The 22,423-nt window shown below is 41.2% G+C and overlaps 1 protein-coding gene across 4 annotated transcripts in view; it reads left to right on the top strand.

Annotated features, from left to right (window-relative positions):
* The window catches only part of Galnt11 (polypeptide N-acetylgalactosaminyltransferase 11), a 41,959-nt gene that overhangs the window by 5,713 nt on the left and 13,823 nt on the right, over positions 1 to 22,423 (top strand). For 3 of the 4 annotated variants that reach the window (XM_076831663.1, XM_076831640.1, XM_076831655.1), the window contains exons 2-5: positions 10,746 to 11,078; positions 16,430 to 16,553; positions 18,425 to 18,591; positions 20,442 to 20,567. In XM_076831663.1, coding sequence (XP_076687778.1) covers positions 10,784 to 11,078; positions 16,430 to 16,553; positions 18,425 to 18,591; positions 20,442 to 20,567 — 712 coding nt within the window. In that variant the 5' untranslated portion in view covers positions 10,746 to 10,783. Of the gene's footprint in view, positions 1 to 9,027; positions 9,484 to 10,745; positions 11,079 to 16,429; positions 16,554 to 18,424; positions 18,592 to 20,441; positions 20,568 to 22,423 lie in introns of those variants that run through there. The other variant, XM_076831647.1, reaches the window with a different exon arrangement.

The following is a 22,423-nucleotide window of genomic DNA, read 5'->3' as shown; positions in this document are numbered from 1 at the left end:
GTGGCAGTGCTCGCCTATGGTTGTCCAGGGAAGATGAAAAACAAGAAGGAATAATGGGTGTTTTGTGTTGTCATCACCTGGCAATTTCACAGGGGTCAATGGGAACAGCACTGCTGTAAATTAATATTGGTGTCCACATGATCTTGGCTGAGTTAGATATGCCTGGGTCTGTGGGAAGGCTGACAGATACTTGCTGTTGACAGTCTGGAAAGTAGCAGGAAACCACTGAAAGGTAACATTTAGCATTTAAAGACAGACATCTTAAGCCTCATCAGTCATTGTCAAGTGATTTTTGTATTGGTAGAAAATGAAAGTTGTCCTTTGAAAAGATTTGTCTGATTGAGGGTGTGTAAGAATTCCGACTGGACAGTGGTTCATAGAGGACAAATTATTCTTTGAATCTTGTTTTTAGAACATTTGTTCCTTGTTCAGATATTTGATAAGTTAATAAAATTAAAATATTCTTTCCTTTCAGGGTGCTTAAAACCCATTCTTTTTCCTTTGTGCATTTTGAAATGGAAATCCTGGTGCCTCTGGGATTAAAAGGCCTTTGTACTTTCTTGGAAGCCTTAAGCTACTTAGCTCTCTCTAAAGTTCTTATTTTTATGTTATGAATTTTTTTCCTAAGATTTTTTTTAACCTCACTTATTAAATAATTGCATATTCTTTGCAGAAAATGTTTTAAATAAAAGTACAAAAAATTAGCCATAATGCTACCAAACCTGAGTCTGATAAACTTATTTTTTGGTGGTTGTCAAAAGCAGTGACATTTTTTAAATGGTGTAGAGAAATTAAAAAATAGTAGATTATGTAGTAAACATTAATAGTGGTGAGATTTCAGGTGGTTTTAAAATATTTTCCTTTTTTGCTAATCTGTACATTTTCAGTTTTTAGTGCAATAGTGAGAGCTTCAAATGTGAGTTAGCAATATCCTGAGTGGTGGCTGGCATACAGTACTCCTGCCATGGCCTCGCCTTTTCTTTAGGATTACATTGATTTTCAGAAGAAAAAAAAAAGTATTATTCAGTACATTGATTAGGTGTGAGGCTGTCCCTGGAAGGTTCATGGAGTCACTGATGCCTCACACCACCAGCCCCAGTGAACTTACATGGGGTACCACGCACAATTCAGTAGCTGGGATGTGTCCTTGCCAACAGGATGGTTGTGGGATCATCAAGAGTGGCTCTTCTCAGCTCAAAGTGCAGTGCAGATGGTCTCTGACTCTGGTTTGACTTGGGATCCTCAATTTTATTGTGGTTCAGAAGCTGTGCACTTTTGGTAGAAGCTGCTTCACAGTTTGAATTTGGATCCTCTGTCTGTCCCCTGATCTGCGTGACTTGTTGGTCTTGAGGTTGTGAGGCTGGCTCAGCAGCAGTGGGTGCAGTCGCTGTGGACTGGGCTGGAGCGACTTCAGTGGTTAGGTGCACTTTGTGCCTGATGTTTCCAGCTGACAATAGGTGTAACTGGGACCCAGCTCCCTGCAAGTTGAGGAGCATCTGTGTTGAGCATTGACATCTATCCTCTGCCCCGATCTGATGATGCTGGGAGTTAAACTGAGTGCCATCTTAGCCTTGATCCAGCAATAGCAGCTGCTGGCAGGAACAGTAGGTTGTCTTCTGAGGGGTTGGTTTGTGCTCACCTCACCAACTGTGGCTTCTAATCCAGCCACACCCAGCCCCATGTGACTTATTTGTTCAAGTGGTTTGTGGAAGGTGCTAGAAACTCAGTATCATGCTTCATGTTTTCTTTTTCCTTCCTCAGCTTTCTAACATAAGCAAGTGTGTGTGCATGTGTTTATATGTAGCATTCTGCATAAGCTTTTCACATCTTTTCACTAGGTAATGTAACAGAGATTCATCTGTACACAGCAATATTTATTTCCTTTTTACAGCTGCATCTTGCTCTGCTTTGTAGGTCTTCTGAGTTTGTTCAGCCAGCCTGGTGCTAATGGATGATGTTGTTGGTTTCAGCCTTTTGCTGTTACAGGTGATCCTATAGTGAACAGCCTTCGGTGTGCATTTCTCCTACTTTTACATGAGGGCTGGATTACTAGGAGTCACACTGCTGAGTCAGAGGGAAACTGCGTCTGATTTCACTGGATGTTGCCGGATTACCCTGCACAGACACTACCCTACACGAGTGCCTGCAGGCCCACCACCATGTGGTCATCTCTTACGGTTTTCTAAGTTGGGAAATGATATCTCAGTGTAACTATAGTTTTCCTTTATCTTATATAAGCAGGGTGGAGTGGTTTTTCACATGGTTAAGAACCATTTGTATTTCTCTTTCTTTAAACAGTCTTTGGAGTTGTTGGTCCTTCACTTTTAGGGTTTTTTTTCCCCCTTTCCTTGGTATCAGGGATGAACCCAGGGGCACTTAAACACTAAGCCATATCCCCAGCCCTTTTTATATTTTATTTACAGACAGGGCTCACTGAGTTGCTCAGGACCTTGCTAGGTTGTTGAGACTTGAACTTATGATCTTCCTGCCTCAGCCTCCCAAGCCAAGCAGCTGAGATTACAGGTATGCACCATCACACCCGGCTTAGGGTTTCTTTTTTTGAGATTGTGACCAAGAGACCTGGGGTGACCCCAGTGATTTCCTGCCACCTGATGCTTTTGGTTTTAGTAATACATTCCCCTAGGACCAAGGACTTGCTTTCAGTCGTAGACTAGTGGAGGAGATGCACCATCAGCCCCTTGATAGGGTTCTGACTGCTTCACATTGTGTGGCTGTCATAAGCAAGACTGTAGTTAGGCTGCACCTTATTGTCAGCTTGATGAGCATAGGGACCATGTTTGCAAAACCACTGTGGCAAGAAACTGCAGGCATCTCCAGGACCTGAGTGTGGCTTGTCAGCATACAGCCACTAAAAAGCCACAGGGAACTGAGTTCAGAGCAGTTTCTTCTTCAGCCAGGCCTCTGGTAAGACATAGGTTAGCTGACAACTGGACAGCAGGTTTGGGGACCTTGGAAGAGGGCCCAGCCAAGCTGTTGCTCCCTTGACCCATAGAAATTGTGAGCTAATAAATATGTGTTGTTTTAAGCCTCTGAGTTTGTAGTAATGTGTTACATAGCAATGAAAAACTAGTTAACTGAGCTCATATGCTTTTGCATTTGACACTATTTGATACTAGTTGCAAATATTTTTCATACTTTATCATTTGTCTTTTTGCTTTTAGTGTCTTTTGCTATCCAAAGGTTATCTTTATGTGTTTTAATATAAACTACATTATTTTTCCTGTATTGTTTTTGAAATTTTTAGTCACCCTAGTCAAAATTTTGCCCATTCTCTGGTGATATTTTCCATGTAGTTAAACAATCATCTCGACATCATTTGGTAAAGAGTCACACGTGTCCTCTGGTTTGTGGCATTACCTTTCTTAATACTAAGGCTGCACTAAATTTATTTGTGTTTATGCTTGCTCTCTGAATTCATGTGTGTAGTTGGGTCTGTTTTCACTCCCTTTCCCGTTGGTTCTTCAGTCTCTGGTGTTCAGATACAAGCTCTGCCATTTCTTATCCAGTAGGGCTCAACCCACTCCTGGTTCTTCTAGGTTTCCCTGGTGTCCTTTCCATGTTCACCCTTTTCCAAATGAATTTAATAATCAACATGTCTAGCCCGGCTTTGCATACTGTTGGTTGAGACATCTCCAGTTCACACGTCTGGAGCATGGTTCAACTGTCATCAGCTGTGCCCATTTGCAGACCCAGGGCTTTCTGACCACTCCTCAGCTCACTGTCTGGCAACAGCTGTTACTCAGCCACACCATCACTTCTCATGCATTGGCCTATCCACATTTTCATTCTCAGAAATTCTTCCTCTCCTTCATGCTTCTCCTTGCCTAGCTTAAATTTGTGGTCTGTTATTATGATCATCCTGGTGCATGTACTCTGCCCCATTCTTTTCTTTAGTACCTCCCTGGAAAATCCTTACACCTCAAAGACACCTGTCCCTGAGCAGCTACCAGACCATGACTACAGAAAACCAAACTGACTTTAAATTCCACCTGGTTAGCCTTTTGGTCATTTAATTCTGAAAATATACTCCATTGATTTCTAACTGCTCAATTTTTGACTCTATTAACTATTCGGTTTATGTTTGAAAGAGTTCGCTCACTAGTTGTTTTGCATTAACTATGTGCTTTGACCTTCCTTCCCAAAGCATTTAGCTGTAGGTACTGAAGCCAGGGGTAGTTGTCTGTAGAAGACAAAGGCAACAGTACAAAGCAGAGACAGTGTCGTGTGGGTGCCAGATGTGTCATCCATCAGTCTAGATTGAATTAAAATTTCAGTTTTTGATTTTTGTTTGACTGTTTTAAAATCTTTAAGCAGTAAGACTTTATTATCTTACAGGCATCTGATTATTTTGCTTTGTACTTTCTTTGTATTTGAAATGACTTGCTCTCTAAAAACTTATTTCTGAATACTGTTATGGTTAATTACATAAATGACTTGATTTTATGAATGTCTCACTTTATATGTTCTTTAATTTAGTCTAATGATATGCTACATAAGAAATATTCTCTAAAGAATTATAACATGGTTTGGGGAAAATAATAGTTGTCTAATAGAGTTGTTGAGAGTTAATACATTTTACTGTTCTGGAAACTGAATCTTGATTTGTGCTGTTTTGGATTTGAGGAGTAAGGGAGTTATTGGGTGAAGAATCAAGATTGGATACTTCCTGTGGGAGAAGTCTTTGAACAAAAACTTCTTCATTTTACCCTTAGATTCTCATAGGCAACCAAAAGGGAAAAACCAATGATCATACAGTGAACAAAATGGGAAAGGCATTTCCCATTTCTATCACCGAAACTTTACTTTTGAAATTGGACAATCAGTTTCTTGAGTTGTTTCGCATACCTTTTCCAAATATACAGTGTGGTGGCTGTTCTGACCTGATTCTCATACTGTTGTTGACTGAGGTAGTCATGATCTCCGTGCATAGCATTAAGGATTGCAGAAGAGTAATATGTTTTTGTAGAAATTCCCCGAATTTTGCAGGATGTTGATGACCAACATTTTCAGGAGTTTTTCATTCAACTGTTAAGCTCAAGGGGATACTGCATGGAATAGTACAGGCAAAAGCTCTTGCTCTAGTGGACCTGCCTTTCTGGCACAGAAGAGGTTAGACAGCAACTGCTAAGCCCAACAGCGAGTAGCTGTGTGTGCAAGAAGGGAGTGAGATCCATGGACTGAGGAAGACAAGGTTTGATGGCTAGGGTTTGGGTTGCATTTTAATTAAATAAGGTAGTCTAGGTGTGATGCTTTCTCACACTTCATTGAGAAGGCGCTATGTGAGCAGTTGTGAAATTACCTATTAGGTGAAGGGCTTGAGGCAGAGCCAAAGTGTAGACCCTAATTGAATATGGTCGGTGTGTTTGCTCACCCACAAGGAGCCCTGTACCTAGGGCTCAGTGAAGTAGTGGGAGATACAGTCAAAGTGGTAAAATGTCAGGTTATGTAGGAACTTGTAGGTCATAATAACAGATGGGTACCATTTATATTATATAATAAATGTTATTTAGATCTAATGAGGAAAGATTAATATTTGAGAAAAAATTACCATTTGTTGAATTTCTGCTACATTCATTCTGTAGATATTTTCTAGCATCTTTTATGGGATATTCATAGTGCCAAATAAAGGGAATTTAATGAAGAAGCAGATGACAAAAGCCAGCCACAGTCCTTTTGGAGATGTCCTTTGTCCAGTTAGCAGCAGAGTACACCTGTCCTGGCAGTTCTTTCCTTGGGGCTTGGCTCCTGTGCACCATGGTTTAGCTTCCTTGCTGGTGTTACCACTAGTGGGGATTTTTGTTTGGTTGGTGTTTGAATTACTTTTGTTTTTATATAGTTGTTTCAGTGCTGGCTCCTCCCAGGAAACTGAGGCAGCCCAAAGGCTCCCCTTCAAATCCCGATCTGGCGATCGAGTCAGGAAGATTTCAGACATGGCACCCAGAGTAACAGGCATGAGTTTATTGAAGGGATAGGAAAAGGGAAAGGGCACAGTCTTGAGGGAGAGAGTGGGTCCTCTCAGGAGAGAGGAGAGGTGTGCTTCTCCTGCCTTCCAGTTTTATTGGGGTTCCAGGGAAGTTTCCAGAGAGTCCAGCCCAGGTTCACCTCTTGACTTCCGACTGACAGCAGTATGACATCAGACTTTCAAGTCCCCATTACCATGACAACTCGAGGTTACTTTGGCCTATGCTGACTGGTTGTAACTGGATTATTTTTTAAACTAATTAATTAATGTATTTGTTCTAATTTGTTACACATGAGAGCAGAATGCATTTCAGTTCATAGTACACAAATGGAGCACAATTTTTTATTTCTTTGGTTGTGCACAAAGTAGAGTCACACCATTTGTGTCTTCATACAAGTATCCAGGGTAATGATATCCATCTCATTCCATCGTCTTTCCTACCCCCATCCCCTGCCTCCCCTGCCTTTCCCTCCCTTTGTCCTATGTAAAGTTCCTCCCATGCTCCTCCCCCACTCCCACTATGGATCAGCATCCACTTACCAGAGAAAACATTGAGCCTTTGGTTTTTTGGGATTGGCTAACTTCACTTAGCATGATATTCTCCAGCTCTATCAATTTGCTGGCAAATGCCGTGATTTTATTCTCTTTTAATGCTGAGTAATATTCCATTGTGTATATATGCCACAGTTTCTTTATCCATTAACTAACCTGAAGGGCATCTAGGTTGGTTCCACAATTTAGCTATTATGAGTTGTGCTGCTGTAAACATTGATGTGGCTGGGTCCCTGTAGTATTCTGTTTTTAAGCCCTTTGGGTATAGACCAAGGAGTGGGAAGCTGGATCAATTGGTGGTTCCATTCCCCGTTTTTAAAGGAATCTTCTTTCTGGTTTCCAGATTGGCTGCACCAATTTGCAGTTTCACCAGCAATGTGTGAGTGTGCCTTTTCCCCACATCCTTGCCAACAGTTATTGTTGCTTGCATTTTTAGTAACTACTATTCTGAGTGAGATGGAATCTTAGAGTCGTTTTGATTTGCATTTCTGTAATTGCTAGAGATGATGAACATTTTTTTATATATTTGTTGATTGATTTATATCTTCTGAGAAGTGTCTGTTCAGTTCCTTAGCCCATTTATTGATTGAGTTATTATTATTATTTTTTTTAGTGTTAAGTTTTTTAAGTTCTTTATATATCCTGGAGATTAGCTCTCTATCTGATGTGTGTGTGTGGTAAAAATTTGCTCCCATTCTGTAGGCTCTCTATTCACCTCACTGATTGTTTCTTTTGCTGAGAAGAAGCTTTTCAGTTTGAAATCATCCCATTTATTGATTCTCTATTTTATTTCTTGTGTTTTAGGAGTCTTGATAAGGAAGTAGGGCCCTAACCTGACATGATGAAGATTTGGGCCTACTTTTTCTTCATTAGGCGCAGGGTCTCTGATCTAATTCCTAGGTCCTTGATCCACTTTGAGTTCAGTCTTGTGCATGCTACATATGGATTTCCAATTTTCCCAGCACCATTTGTTGAAGAGGCTATCTTTTCTCCAATATATGTTTCTAGTACCCTTGTCTAGTATAACTATTTATGTGGGTTTGTCTCTGTGTCCTCTATTCTGTACCATTGGTCTACAAGTCTATTTTGGTGCCAGTGCCATGCTGTTTTTGTTACTAGTGCTCTGTAGTATAGTTTAAGGTCTGGTATTGTGATGCTCCTTGCTTCATTCTTCTTGCTCAGGATTGCTTTGGCTATTCTGGGTCTCTTATTTTTCTAGATGAATTTCATAATTGCTTTTTCTGTTTCTATGAGGAGTGGCTTTAGGATTTTTGATTGGAATTGCATTGAATCTGTATAGTGCTTTTGGTAGTATGGTCATTTTGACAATGTTAATTCTGCCTATTCAAGAACAAGGGAGATCTTTCCATCTTCTAAGGTCTTTAATTTCTTTCTTTAGAGTTTTATAATTTTCATTGTAGAGGTCTTTCACCCCTTTCATTGATTCCCAGGTGTTTTTTTTTTTTTTTTTTTTTTTGAGGCTGTTGTAAATGGGGTAGTTTCCTACTTTCTCTTTCAGAGGATTCATTACTGATGTACACAAATGCATTTGATTATGGGTATTGAAGACAATAGAGAGAGTAAAACAAACAAACATAAAAAAGTAAGAAAAATTAAAAATGTAAAGGCGGGAGATAAAATAATATACAACACCACTGTAATATACTATTCAGATGTCCCAGTCCTCAGTAGCCTAATGCAAGAAAAGTACTTTGTTTCACAAATGTTGGGAATGTGAGGGCAGAAAAGGGGAGAGGTAAAAGAAGGGGAAAAAGAAAAGAAAAAATCTCAAAGGAAAATTAAAGGATTGTTTCTGTTGGAGGTCAGTATCTTTCCAGCTCCCTTCTCATCCTATAGGTGAGGTTGTCTGTTGTTTGCTGATGTCTCCACCCTCAGGATGGGGAAGGTTATTAGGGTGGGAGGGTTGGTTTGGGGGCGGAGCTTCTGGAGGTGGGGTATAGCACTTGCCAGTCCTCACTGGGAGACTGCACCCCAAGGATCTCCTTTTGGGCCTGCTCATGTGATGTGGGTGCCTGGTCTTATATGCTTATATTGCCTGTAGACCTCCTGGTCTCTACTTTAGTATCTAAACTATATCTCACTCACCCCTTCCTTTCTACTTCCCATTCGGGAGCCTCTCTCTCCAAGGTTTTGTGGGCTGCACTCTGGGTCCTGCAGAGAGAGCTGTTTTGTATTGGGCAGGTCATGACCAGTCTTTGTGAGTTAGGGACGGGCTACATAGCCGCAAGCACTGTGCCAGATTAGTTGCTGCAGGGGAGAGGGAAAAATTGGGGGGACTATAGGTACCTTGATATTGTTTCTAGGTCCCAGCCAGTGTCCCAAGCTGGGAGTTGCCCCAACTAAAGATGGAGACAAAAGTATCCCAAGATGGAGGCGGCTGCTTTCAGAGATGGGGTGTTGGGTCAGCCCAGGTGGAGGCGTTGGGCGTTGTGTTTGGAGATGCAGCTCTGTGGAGTGCAGTGTTGTGGTGTCACCAGGAGCAGGTGACTATGGCAGTGGTTGCAGTGTCCCAAGATGGTAGCAACCGGGGGAGCCCCATGCTGGTAGATGGGGGTCCACACAGGAGCTGCAGCCAGGGGTCCTGTGTAGGCCGGGAGCCGGGGGACCTATACAGACTCAGCGGTCAGTATTCCTGGGCTGGAGCAGCTGTCAGGGTTCCCCTAATATTAAACTCTCAGAAACAGTATTCCCAGTGCTTGAGTCCTAGGTCTTGGAGTGACAAGGAATGCAGCCTCCCTCTAGCCTGCCATCTTGGATTCCTCTAACTGGATTCTTAACCATAAAATCTATTTTAGAAGTAACCTTATCTCCCTGAGTTCTGGGATCTGCTCTATGAGAAGTCACAGAAGTCTCCCCCTTCAGGATAACTTGGGTTCCTCTTACCAACATTATTTCAGACCCGCATTTCTCCTGCAGATAGCAGGCAGGTAGGTTGCTGAGGAATATGACATATGCTATCAACTTACACCAGGCAGGATTGCAGGTAAATTGCTTCTGGGAAAGAAAGCAGGTGGGGGTCAGCACTGTGGGTGCATTTAATAGAATTATCCCCTTATCCTTGCTCCCACCACTTGTGCTGTCTGTCCCTAGTGAAATATCTAATAGTTTTGACTGGTCAGTAGTTAAGAAACTGAAATGTGTCCTGCCTTCTAGGCTTATGGCATAGTCTTATACAAGTTTGATGTTTTTACCCACTGGAGGTGGGGTATAGCACTTGCCAGTTCCCATAGGGAGAGTGCACCCCAAGGATCTCCTTTTGAGCCTGCTCATGTGATGTGGGTGCCTTGTCTAGAAATTTGCTTTGTCCTGATCATTTGGAGATGATAATATTTTAAAAGATTCTTTCATTCTGTAGAAATAAGTAACTTGTAAGTATCACTGCACATTTTTTCTGTGTGTATGTGTCTTGCATAGAGCTTCTCTTCCCTGTGTCTGTTCAGTGGGCCCTCTGAAAAGGGTTGCTCAGGAAGCTGCGTGAGCCTCCATGAAGAGCAGGTGTTCGCAGAAGGCTAGAAAAACTTTGTTCTTCTTGTTCAGTTTTACAAGGCATCTTAAGGACAGGGAAAACAGAATCATCTCACATTTTTTTTTGAAGCTAACTGTTAGATCTAGGGTAGGTTTGGGGGCAGGTGTAATGTTTAATTAGAGATGAGAATCATTTTTTTTAAGTTACTATATTTAACAACAGATTTTAAGATCCTTGCATTAGAAAGTGATCTGTGGACTGGGGATATCACTTGGTGCTAGAACACTTGCCTGCCATGCTTGTGGCTCTGGGGTTGTCCCCTGCACCATAAACATACAGAAAGCGGGTTGTACCTTTACAGTTGAAAAAACTGTAAATGTCCTGTGGTGGCACATGTGATGCTTGCATTGTCCTCATAGAAAGTTAAAATCTGGAAAACATTGTCAGACTGACAGCCCTGGGGGCAAAGGTGGACAGTGCCTGTGGCAGGGAGGTGTGAGTCAGCTCTGGGCCTGTTTTTTTCTGGGCCTCAGCACCTTGGCCTGCCCTTTTTATCCTTGGACCCTTTTTAACAACTCCATGCTGTCTCAGATCTTCCTGTGGCTGAATCCACTAACAGTACGTGCATGGGTCTTAGTCGATGGTTTGGGAAATGGTGAGTGTGTATTTGGTGGGTGATTTAAAGTGTATTACAGCATCTAAAATATCTTTCCTTTTTTCCAGGAAACTGAAAATGACCCTTCAGCTATGCTAGGTCTATAATGGGAAGTGTCACACTTCGATATTTCTGTTATGGGTGCCTTTTTACATCTGCGACCTGGACAGTTTTGCTCTTTGTTTACTTTAACTTCAGTGAAGTGACTCAGCCTCTTAAGAATGTGCCCATCAAGGGGTCTGGTCCCCATGGACCATTTCCCAAAAAATTCTACCCCCGTTTCACACGAGGTCCAAGCCGAGTGTTAGAGCCACAGTTCAAAGCAAATAGAATTGGTGATGTGCTGGGTAATCACATTGAAGATCCAGAAAAAGACCACCTGAAATTCTCTTCTGAGTTGGGTAAGTGTACCAGCAGCTGTGTCAAAGTATTTAGTCAGTGGGAGTTTATTCTTTAAATTGTATTGCTCAGAGGACTAGAAATGTGCCATTTTTTTCTCACACTGATTTATTTTGTTTCAAAACTAGCTGGGGTTTTGTGATTTTTTTTTTCCCCCCAGATCAATGGGGAAATATATTCTAAATTTTCCATTTCTTAAGTATTTTATGAGGACTTGGGGGAAATTAATAAGGTTCAAAAGGAAATAAAGAAAAAGGCTTAGAAAACAGAACTGTGGGAGAAGGTTTTAATTACTAGGATTTTTAATGCGGGGAAGAAATATTTGAAAGATGACTGTATAACTTATTTGAAAGGCAGATTAACTAAACGGAACATAAGGTGTTGTTTTAGAAAAGCTGAGGTTACTCATATCTAATAAGATTCCACTTGTGAGAATTAAGACCATGGGAACCATACATTAAATATAATTTACAAAATCTTTGTACAAAATAGGACCCCCCCCCCCGTCCCCCCACCATTATATTCTGTTTAATCTGGAAACGGGAAATCTACTGGAATGCCTTTGTATACTTTAACTCCTGTAGTCCTGGTTAGCAAATTTTAATTTTAGGGATAAGTGAGCCATTTTGATTATCTTTAAAACTTAAAGTTAACTTTGATATTGTAGAATAAAAAAATTTAAATTTAGTAAGTGATTTTGAGAGGTTAATAGAATATAAAGGAAATATCAAAACATTATTTTTAATTTACAATAGTTTCAAAGAAATAAAATCAGTTTTGAGTACTTAATGATTCTCTACTAAAGTTGATTAAGATTCTATGTGTAAACAGAAACTAATATCTAGTTCAGTTTTTGTCACATACATTCGTGATCTTTTTCAAATAGCCACTAAAAGCATGAGTGAAAATTTTTCTGGCTCTAATTTATTTATGTTTATTTTCGTGAAACGTTAATAGAAAAGTAGCATTTGGTTTGCCATTTTAAAAAAATATATTTTTTAGTTGTTAGTGAACCTTTATTTTATTTGTTTATGGTGCTGAGAATTGAACCCAGTGTCTCACACACATACTAGGCAAGTGTACTACTACTGAGTCACAGTCCCAGCCCACTGTATTTGCCTTTGAAAGAAGTAGGGAGAGAATTGTAGATATTCAAAGTGACAAACCCAGATTACCTAAGTGAAAATTAAATTCCTTCCAAAATTTCTTAAGAATCTACAAACATACTGTTAGAGTAGTAAAGAGAGTACTAGATGTGTAAAAATCAGTTGGATTTCTATATATCAGCAATGAATGGTCCAAAAATGATGTTATAAGAACAATTCCATTTATAGTGGTGTCAAGAAGAATAGAATACTTAGACATTAATCTAGCCAATGAGGTTAAGTCCTGTGTCCTAAAAACTGCAAAACAATGCTAGGTAAGTAGAAAGACAGTCTATTTTATTAAATGAAATACTAAATATTATTAAGATCAGTATTACACCAAATAACTTGTAAAACTCAGTGCAGTTTCTATCAAAATTCTAATGATTTCGATTAAAATGATGGGAAAAGTTTTTTCTAAAATTAATATGGAATTGTAGGGTCCCTGAATAGCCAGAAAACATGTAGAAAAGAAAAAAGTTGGGGCTGGTACTGTGGCTCAGTAGTAGCACACTTGCCTGGCATGTGTGAGGCACTGGGTTTAATTCTTAGCACTATATATAAATAAATAAAATAAAAGTCTATCAACAACTAAAAAAAAACAAAGAACAAAGTTGGAGGACTCAGAAGTTTTAAAACTTACAGCTACAGTGATTAAAACAGTTATCTGGCATACGGATAGACATGAGTCCAAAAATAAACCCAGTGAATGCACAGTCAGCTGGTTCGTAAAAAACGGGGCTAAGACCTGCACCCAGATAGAGCATTAATCTCCAGGATATATAAAGAACTCAAAATATTTAACACCAGAAAACCCCCAAATAATAATAAATGGGCAAAGGAACTGAACAGGCACTTCATAGAAGATATTTGATTGGCCAACAAATACATGAAAAAATATTCATTATCTCTAGCAATTAGAGAAATGCAGATTAAAACTACACTGAGATTCCACTCACTTCCACCAGAATGGCAATTATCAAGAATACAAGTAACAATAAATGTTGATGAGGATGTGGGGAAAGGGTACACCCATACATTGCTGGTGGGACTGCAAATTGGTGCAACCACTCTGGAAAGCAGTATGGAGATTTCTCAGAAAAGTAGGAATGGAACCAAGATTTGACCCAGTTATCCACTCCTTCGTCTCTACCCAAAGAACTTAAAATCAGCGTAATACAGTGGTGTAGCCACATTAATGTTTATAACAGCTCAATTCACAATAGCTAAGCTGTAGAACCAACCAAGGTGCCCTTCAACAGATGAATGGATAAAGAAAATGTGGTATATACTCATGAATGGACTATTACTTGGCCATAAAGAAGAATGGAATTATGGCATCTGCTGGTAAATGGATGGAATTGGAGACTCTCATGCTAAGTGAAATACGCCAGTCCCCAAAAACTAAAGGCCGAATGTTCTGTCTATATGTGGATGCTAACACAGAACAAGGAATATAGAAGTTCAGTGGATTAGACAAAGGGGAATGAAGGGAAGGGAAGGGAGATAGGAATTGGAAAGATACAGTGAATCAGACATACCTTTCCTATGTTTATATATAAATAGGCCATAGTGAAACTCCACATCACATACAGTCATCAGAATGGGATCCTAGACTGGGTTGTAGCTCAGTGGTTGAGCACTTGCCTCACATGCTTGTGGCACTGGGTTTGATCCTCAGCACTATATAAAAAAATAAATAAATAAACAAAGATATTATGTCCACGTACAACTAAATAAATAAAAGAAGTAAAGAAAAAAAGAAAGAATGGGATCCTAATTAGAATAAGTTATACTCCATGTATGTATAATATGCCAAAATACACTTCACTGTCATGAACAAATTGAGATAAACAAACTTTTTTTTTTTTAAAAAGGAGGTGGGCTAAGACCATTTAATGGGGAAAGAATAGCTTTTTCATCACACAGTGTTGAGACAACTGGGTATCCACGTGCAAAGAATGTTTTTGGGTCCTTTCTTCATACCACGTGCAAAAGTTAACTCAAAATGGATCATAGATCTAAATATAAGAGTGAAAACCTTAAAACACCTACAAGGATAAATCTTCATGATCTTGGACTTGGCAGTGATTTCTTAGATATAACATCAAAAATACAAGTAATAAAGAAAAACATAGATAATTTGAACTACATCAAAATAAAAACGAGCATTGAGGATACTAAAAAAAAAAGATAGTGCACAGAATGGGAGAAAATATTTGCAAGTCATATCTCTAAGAAGAGCCCAGTTCCTAAATATATAAAGAATTCTTCCAACTCAACAATAAAAAGACAAATAGCTTGATTTAAAAATGGGTAAAAGATTTGTTAGATCTCTCTCGAAAGACATTCCAGTGACCAACAGACACAAAAAGATCTTAACAAAATTTGTTATTAATGGAAGTGCAAATTAAAACCATTTCACACCCACCTGGACGGCATTAACGAAGATGCAAGTGATGTTAGTGGACACAGTGGAACTGAAACCTCACGTGTTGCTGGTGGGTGTCAGGTGCACATCGCTGTGGAGGAGTTGGTGGTTCCCCAGTAAGGGATGAAGGGTTGCCACATACCCAGTAGTTTTACCCCCGGGTGTATACTTGAAAGAATTGCCAACACCAGCCCCAGCCCCAGCGATAGAGAGCTTGCCTAGCACGTGTGAGGCCCTGGGTTTCATCCCCAGCACTGCACACCCACACATGCAAAAAGAATTGCAAATGGGTGTAAAAACTTGTACACAGATGTTCATAGCAACACTGTTCTTAATATTAGACAAGGTGGAAACAGCTCAGGCATCCATCAGCTGATGAAGGGATGAAGAAAAAATGTGGTCTACCCATATGTTAGAGTATAATTCAGACATAGACAGGAACGAAGTTATCACACATGATCCAACACAGGGGAACCTTGAAAGCATGCCAAGTGAAAGGCCAGACCCAGGGCGCATGCTGTGGGGTCCATTCATGTTGAGATGTCCAGAAGAGGCACGTGGATAGAGACAGAAAGAGTCTAGTGGTGGCCCGGGCAGGGCAGGGTATTGGGCACTGCATGCGTGGGTGTAGGGTTAACTCCTTAGGTGCTAATTAATGAGGTTTGGCTCATTGTATTTGAGCAGGGAAGGGAGAAAAGTGTGTAGAAGCGATCTTTTAATTTAAAATAATTTCTCATCAAGAGATCTCTATTAGGAAAAGGTTCTCTGTGTCCTGGGCAGGAGGTCTGTGTGGTGATGGTTGAATGGAGGAGGACTGAGACTCTGCCAGGTGCCAACCTGGGTGCCGGGTATGGAGCAATTCAAAGCCTCTTCTCTGTTAGAGTTTCCTTGGTGAAATGTAAATAGTGATGTGTTGTCATGTGCTGGGAAAGGCTCTGGCCAGAGGCATGGACAGAGCTCACACTGCCACAGGCACCAGGTGTCCTGTGGCCAGGAGCACTGGGAGACACCCCAGGACCAGCCGCCCACACCTGAATTACAGGAGCTCATGTTAAAGAACAGAGCTGTCCCTTCACTTTCAAAATCCTGCATTTCTCCATTTCCTTTGATCGTGAAATTTTTTATTTTTTTCAACATATGTTAGTGTCCATGGGATTAGCTTTTTGTGAACAGACCTGGGAAATGCTGTTTCACAGCGAGTTATTCTGCAAGGAGAGCTGAGGGTTCTGCATGGGAAAGAGGCACAAAAGGAGTGGCTTTCTTTCTAAGCAGATGAGAGTTCTGACGAACATGAGAGGACGCAGGGAGAAGCACAGAAATCCTGATGAGGTCTGTGCAGGAGTTCCTTAATGGAGGAGCCCTTCTAACAGTGTGTCAGTAGTCTTTTGGGGTAACGTTCATATAAAAATTGGCCAAGATTGGCAGTTGTCAAAGTCCATTGGGATTTAATAATTCATTATTGTGAGGAAAATTATCAGAAGAAAATTTTTCTTGATCAGAGTTCAATTCGTCTGTTGAATATAATACGCTCTTAAGATTTGACCTGTGAGCAGGTGTTGCTTATGGTTAGGACAAACTTAATTTTTTTACCAGACTGATAATAATAATTTGACCTTGATCTCAGTTTATTTATTTGTAGCTGGAGACTTGATTTGACATGATTCTTATCTGGTAAATTATAGGGTCCAGTTGAGACTTGGGAAACTTGGACATCAGGGCAGTAACCTGAAAGCCTCTCCACACCATGTGCGCTGACGGTAACTTCACTCTTTTGTAGGCATGATTTTCAATGAACGTGATCAGGAGCTGAGAGACTTGGGCTATCAGAAACATGCCTTTAATATGCTCATTAGCAACCGCCTGGGCTACCGCAGAGATGTGCCGGACACCAGGGATGCCGCGTACGTCCGTCCCACTTCCTTTCTGCTCGTGGAGTTTGGTGATGGTGCTTTTAGTGCTGGTCTGAGTCAGAAGGGTGGTGGGCTTGGGCTTTCCACTTGTGGTCTGAGGTTTGCTGACAAGGTCCTGGAGCTTTCTGTGTCCTGAAATTTCCTTACATGGGAAGGAGGAGGGGGCTGCAGATTAAATAACCTGAACCTAAGCTCATTTTAAATGTTTATTTTTTTGGAGTTATGGCAAAAAGAAATTAGAGTTGGTAAGGAATTTTTCACTTATAATCTTTACAGTTTCATTGTTTTCTTTGAATGGCTTTTTCATTCCACTGTCAGACATTTGTTGAGACTTTCTGTTTGCTAAGTACTATTAGGCCCTGAAAATCAGAAGTATTAAGACGTAATCTCTGGATTCCCAGGGCTCGGGGTCCAGCAGGGGAGGCAGAGGAGTGAACAGGGCAACGCAACAGCACATGGGGAGGGGCTGAAGTGGGAAGCAGGGAAGTGGGGACCCAGTGCCTGGGCAGGTCAGGCCTCATGGAGGTCAGAGGCCTTTTCATGTGAAGGAACAGCTGGTGGAGATGCTCAGGATGCTCAAGTCTTACAAGGTTGCCAGGACTGACCCAAAGCCCTCGGGCTCTGCGGGAGAAGAGCAGAGGCCGGGCTGACCCGCAGGACTGCCATGTGGATGCTGTGGAGGGAATCAGCACTCTGGATTGCAGGCTTCCTAGTCTGTCATCACTTACAGCCACCTCACTCTTATCCAGTAGTGCTCACTTGCAAGCTCTTCTGTTGTCTTGAGACACTGTGGGCTTATCATCAACCCTTTTGGTAATATTGAGCAAAAAATAACCAGTATCAAATGTTGTCCTTTGATGTTTCTTGTTAGGGTCTGTAAACAAGTCAGGATGGCGCCTGGCATTTTGCCAGGGGGAGTGGTTTGTGAAGTAACGCCAGTGAGCCATTAAGTGTGGAGATTCCTTATTAGTTGACTGCTGTATCTAGTTTATGTTAATGGACTGAGACAACAAACTGTAATCTACAACAAATTGTAACTTGGTATCTTTGCTACGGTGTCATTGCTGGTATAATTTTTCCAAGGGCTTCTTGCATGGAGCCATCAATTGGCTTGATATCGTGCGTTTTGTATCCTCCCCTTCTGCTTGTAGCAGATTATTTATGGTGTTTCTGTAAAAACCACTATGGTCGTTATTTAAATTAAACAAAAGGGGGAAATGTTAGGGTCTGTAAACAAGTCAGGATGGTGCCTGGCATTTTGCCAGGGGGAGTGGTTTGTGAAGTAACGCCAGCGAGCCATTAAGTGTGGAGATTCCTTATTGGTTGACTGCTGTATCTATTTTATGTTAATTAAGATAAGCTGTGTGGAATGTATATATACCCTTCCTGTCCTACAATAAACGGCTCCCACTCCTGCTGTATGAATGTACACAAGTTGTTCATCACCACCCCACCCCCGGTTATTTTGCTGCAGCCAGACTGTGGCAGTTTCTATTTTCTTTTGAAAGCTCACTGAGGAGAAGCTGAACATAACTCAAGTATTCGTTAAACATTGATTTTAGCAGAAATAACTCATATTATGTAATTTCTCTATCACCAAAAAAAAAAAAAAAAACCACCTTGAAGTCTTAGAACTATTTAACAGTAATGAAGATACTAGGTATCAGGGAGAAATTATTAACAAAATATAAAACATTTGAAGGAAAGAGCATAGTGTTTCCTTTTGTGCTTTTGAAAAATTATCATAATGTAAGAAAAAGGCCAAACAAGGGGATAATGACTAAGGGAATTATCCCTGTTTAGTGAATAATGACCTGGGGTTTTTAAATAAATGTCAGGTTTTCTCTTCTTTATGTTTACAGATGTAAAAAAAAGTCTTACCCAGTCGACCTGCCAGTTGCTAGTGTTGTCATCTGTTTCTACAATGAAGCTTTCTCTGCCCTGCTGCGGACAGTGCACAGCGTGGTGGACCGCACACCCGCATACCTTCTGCATGAGGTCATCCTTGTGGACGACAATAGCGACTTCGGTAGGTGCCACTGTGCCAGGCCCTGGGCACCGAGGCTGTGACTCATGCAGGTCACTGAACACACGCTGGGTACAGCTTCAACATATGCAGTCGCAGCTGAGCCGAGATGCCTGTTCATTGCTGTAGGATCATTCTGAAGATATGCCTTATTTTTGTAATCTGTTTATAAACTGTGACCTGAATTTGGCCCTTGAAATTTTTCCCTTGGCTGATTTTTAAAGAAATATTTGTAGATTTAAGTTTTGTTTATCCCTCATCAGTTTCTTCACTGGTTACATTGTATAAAATTTTAGTAAGATGAGGAAAGCAGGAATGATAAAATGTGTGTATTTTAGCCACATGCAGACTCCTGTGATCCCTGCTGCAGTGGAAGTCTGTACTGTTCCCTCAGCAGGTGGCCTCGCTCATGATGGCCCCTGGCAACCACTCTTGTCTGATTTTGTCATTTTGAAAATGTTAGTAAAAGGAATCATTCAGTTCTTGTGAGATTGTCATTTTTCACTGGGCATAGTGCTTTGACCAGTCAGTTGTCCCAGACCCAGGTGGATTGCACTGAGAGCTCTGCGATGACCTCTGCCTGGCAGTACATTATGGTGCCCTGTGCACTTTCCACACCTGTCTTTAATTCACTGTGCACCAGTAGGTAGAAGGCTGTCGACTCATGAGCGCCCAGCTACTCTGATAACCACCAAGGACTCGGCACCATTTGACTTCCATATACCAATACTGATACCCAAAGGACCAACATTCTCAAACCTTGGAAAATATCGGAACTTCACAGTAGAAAATTTGGAAAGGTTATTGGAAATCAAAACTTTAGTGGCACTTGCCTGCAATTCCAGCAACTTGGGAGGCTGAGGCAAGAGGATCACAAGTTCAAAGCCAACCTCAGCAACTTAGGCCCTAAGCACCTGCCTCAAAATAAAAAAATTATAAAGAGCTAGGGATGTGGCTCAGTGGTTAAGCACCTTTGGTTTTAATCCCCAGTTCCAGGAAGGAAGGAAATAAAAATTTACTTTAATAAATGAGTGATTCTAAGTCTGGACCAAGGGGATTTGCTAAAGACTAATTGCTGGAATTTATGGTTGATGCTTTTGTTTGGTTTGGTTGGTTTGTTTCTGAGTTGGGGTTTGCTATGCTGCCCGGGCTGACCTGGTACTCCTGGGTCAAGCAGTCCTCTTGGCTTCAGCCTCCCAGGTAGCAGGACTGGCACTTAAAACACTATGCCAGCTTGATTTGCCTTTTTTTTTTTTTTAAGTATTTTTGATTTTATTTTGTGGTAATTTTATCTTAAAAAATTTTCGTGGTAATTTACAGTTATTTGTGTACTAACCATCTGTGAAAAGTATTACTGCTTATTATCTTTTCTGCTTTTTGACATTATTGTGAAATTGAAGATGTGCACACCCTGGAATTCAATAGTGCCCTTCAAAGGAAGACACTAAAATATATAACCAAGGTCATATTTGTATGTGCGATTTCATGTTATTGGTAGGGGAAATAGAAGTGGCTTCTTAACTTTCTAAGGGAAGTCGGATTCGGTCGCCCAGAGCAGACCCCAGCCTGGTTCTTTTTTCACTGTGGCTGCTGGACTCCAGGCCTTGCTCTTACAGAGATTGCTCTCCCATGGACAACAGGGCCTGCAGGGAGTGACTCCTCCTGCCCTTCATTTTCTTTTCTTCCTATAGGAGAAGCTAGGTATTCTTTCAAAATAGAAGATTCTGTAGTTTTGCTCAAAAATTTGTTGTTGTGGATTTTGGCACATACCAGCTCCAACTTTAGAAAAGCTATAAAATGCTTTTGTGTGTGTCTCATACAGTTTGAATAATTATGGAACTCTTTATTTTCAGATGATTTAAAAGGAGAATTAGATGAGTATGTACAAAAATACCTCCCTGGAAAAATTAAAGTCATAAGAAATACAAAGCGTGAGGGATTGATTCGAGGACGGATGATTGGTGCAGCGCAAGCCACAGGTACAGCTGCCCCTATGTCTTCTCCCTGGTGTCCGGTGCTGATGCTGAGGGTGGGTCCTGAGAGCCTCCCCACGGCTTGAATGAGTGCTGCTGGCTGGAGGCGAGGCTGACAGCTTGGAAAGGCCTTTTCGTAGCTCTGACTCTGCTTTTCCAGAGCACAGAGGGCAGAGAGGGAGCTCTAGAATACTTGTTGGGATGGTGTTACATTGGCCCTTCTTGCTCATTACTGTCTCTCAGCTAGGCTTTACATCTTACTACGTAAGCAAAAATGTCCAAATCAAAATGTAACTAATACAAAACTTAGAGCACACAAACCCAGCTGTTTCGCTTGCATTAGGCTCCTAGCTCTTAGAGTGGGGTGCGTGCCTTTGAAGCCATGAGTGGGGATCTTGGATCTCAGTTGGTAGTTTAGGGTTGGGCTTCACAGCTGTTAAAGGGATTAAACCCTCCCTGTTAATCATTCTGATTCCGTTGAGGGGGATGTCTCCATTGTTTCTAATAGCTCTTTAAATTCTCATTCACCATCTTTAGCTATCCACTCTAAAAAGAAGGGGCAGGTGTCAACTGGGGACTCCTGTAGAGAAGGCATCTTGAGTCCAGCTCAGCTGCCCCAACCCTTGCGGTGTCTTTGCTGTGCTGGGTTGAGCTCGGGCTCCCCTGTGCCAGGGTTGTGCTTTGCTTCCTGTGGTCACCAAAAAGTGTGTGGGGCTGGTGTTCCTGATGTTCCTTTGTGGTCCTGATTAAAGAATTAGAGATGTGATGTTGCAGAGAGTTTGTGGACATGGAGAGGGGACTCAGAAGTGGTATGAGCTCGCTGAAGGCTCTGCTCCTCACACCCAGCCACTGGCACCTGCCCTGCCTGCTCCAGCTGCAGCCACTGCCATTCCTGCTCTACAACCCACGGTGACTTGAGGCAGTTAGCGGACAGAGATCCTGCTCATGTCTCTTGAATTTCTAGTTGAGGACTGCTGTTCTGGCTGCGCGGTTACTGAAGGCAGCAAGGTACAGCAGTGGCTGGATGTTGTCGGACCCTGCTGTCTGAACTCCTTAAGTTACACACGTTTACTGTTGTGTATTTTTTTCAGATGAAAAGTTATTTAGGGGGTTGGGACTATGGCTCAGTGGTAGAGCACTTGCCTCGCGTGTGTGAGGCACTCAGCACCACGTAAAAAGAAACAAAATAAAGGTATATAAAAAAGTTATTTAGGTGGTTTTTTTTTTTTTTTTTTTTTTTTTTTGTGGTACTAGGGATTGAACCCAGGGGCACTTAAACACTGAGCATATGCCCAGCCCCTTTTTTATATTTTATTAGAGATAAGGTCTTGCTGAGTCTTGCTAAGGTCTTGCTAAGTTGCTGAGGCTGGTTTTGAGCTCACGATCCTCCTGCCTGAGTCTCCTGAGTCTCTGGATTTAAAGGTATGCACCACCTTCACTGGGATTACAGGATTTCTTTTTTCCCCATTATGATCTGGTAGTCATATATAGTTTTCAGATATGGAAGGAAGTTATTGTGGCAGGTTCATTGTGATCTGGGGTAATTTTACTTCCTCTAGTTAAAAGGAGTTAATTGGAAGAAGTAACACTTCCAGAATTAAGAAAAGCTATGAATACACTTCTGCTCAAAGAAACCTTGATTGAATTGGTCTCATTTCACATTTAATGCACATGCTGAGCATTTGTCTTTCTTCACTCAGCAGCAGCCAAGAGCCCGTGTGCCATCTTGAATCCTCGTTAAGATTGTTTGCAAACATTGATCTAACGTGACTGATTCACTGTCATCTTTGAAAACTTTCTTGCCTGGGTATTTCTTTTATCATTGAAATTGGATTCACCTTGTGCTTTTAGGTAACTCATGT

Source organism: Callospermophilus lateralis, chromosome 1 (assembly GCF_048772815.1).
Source record: "Callospermophilus lateralis isolate mCalLat2 chromosome 1, mCalLat2.hap1, whole genome shotgun sequence".
NCBI lineage: Eukaryota > Metazoa > Chordata > Mammalia > Rodentia > Sciuridae > Callospermophilus > Callospermophilus lateralis.
Note: the sequence above shows the minus strand (reverse complement) of the source record. Positions and strands in the feature narration are given on the sequence as shown.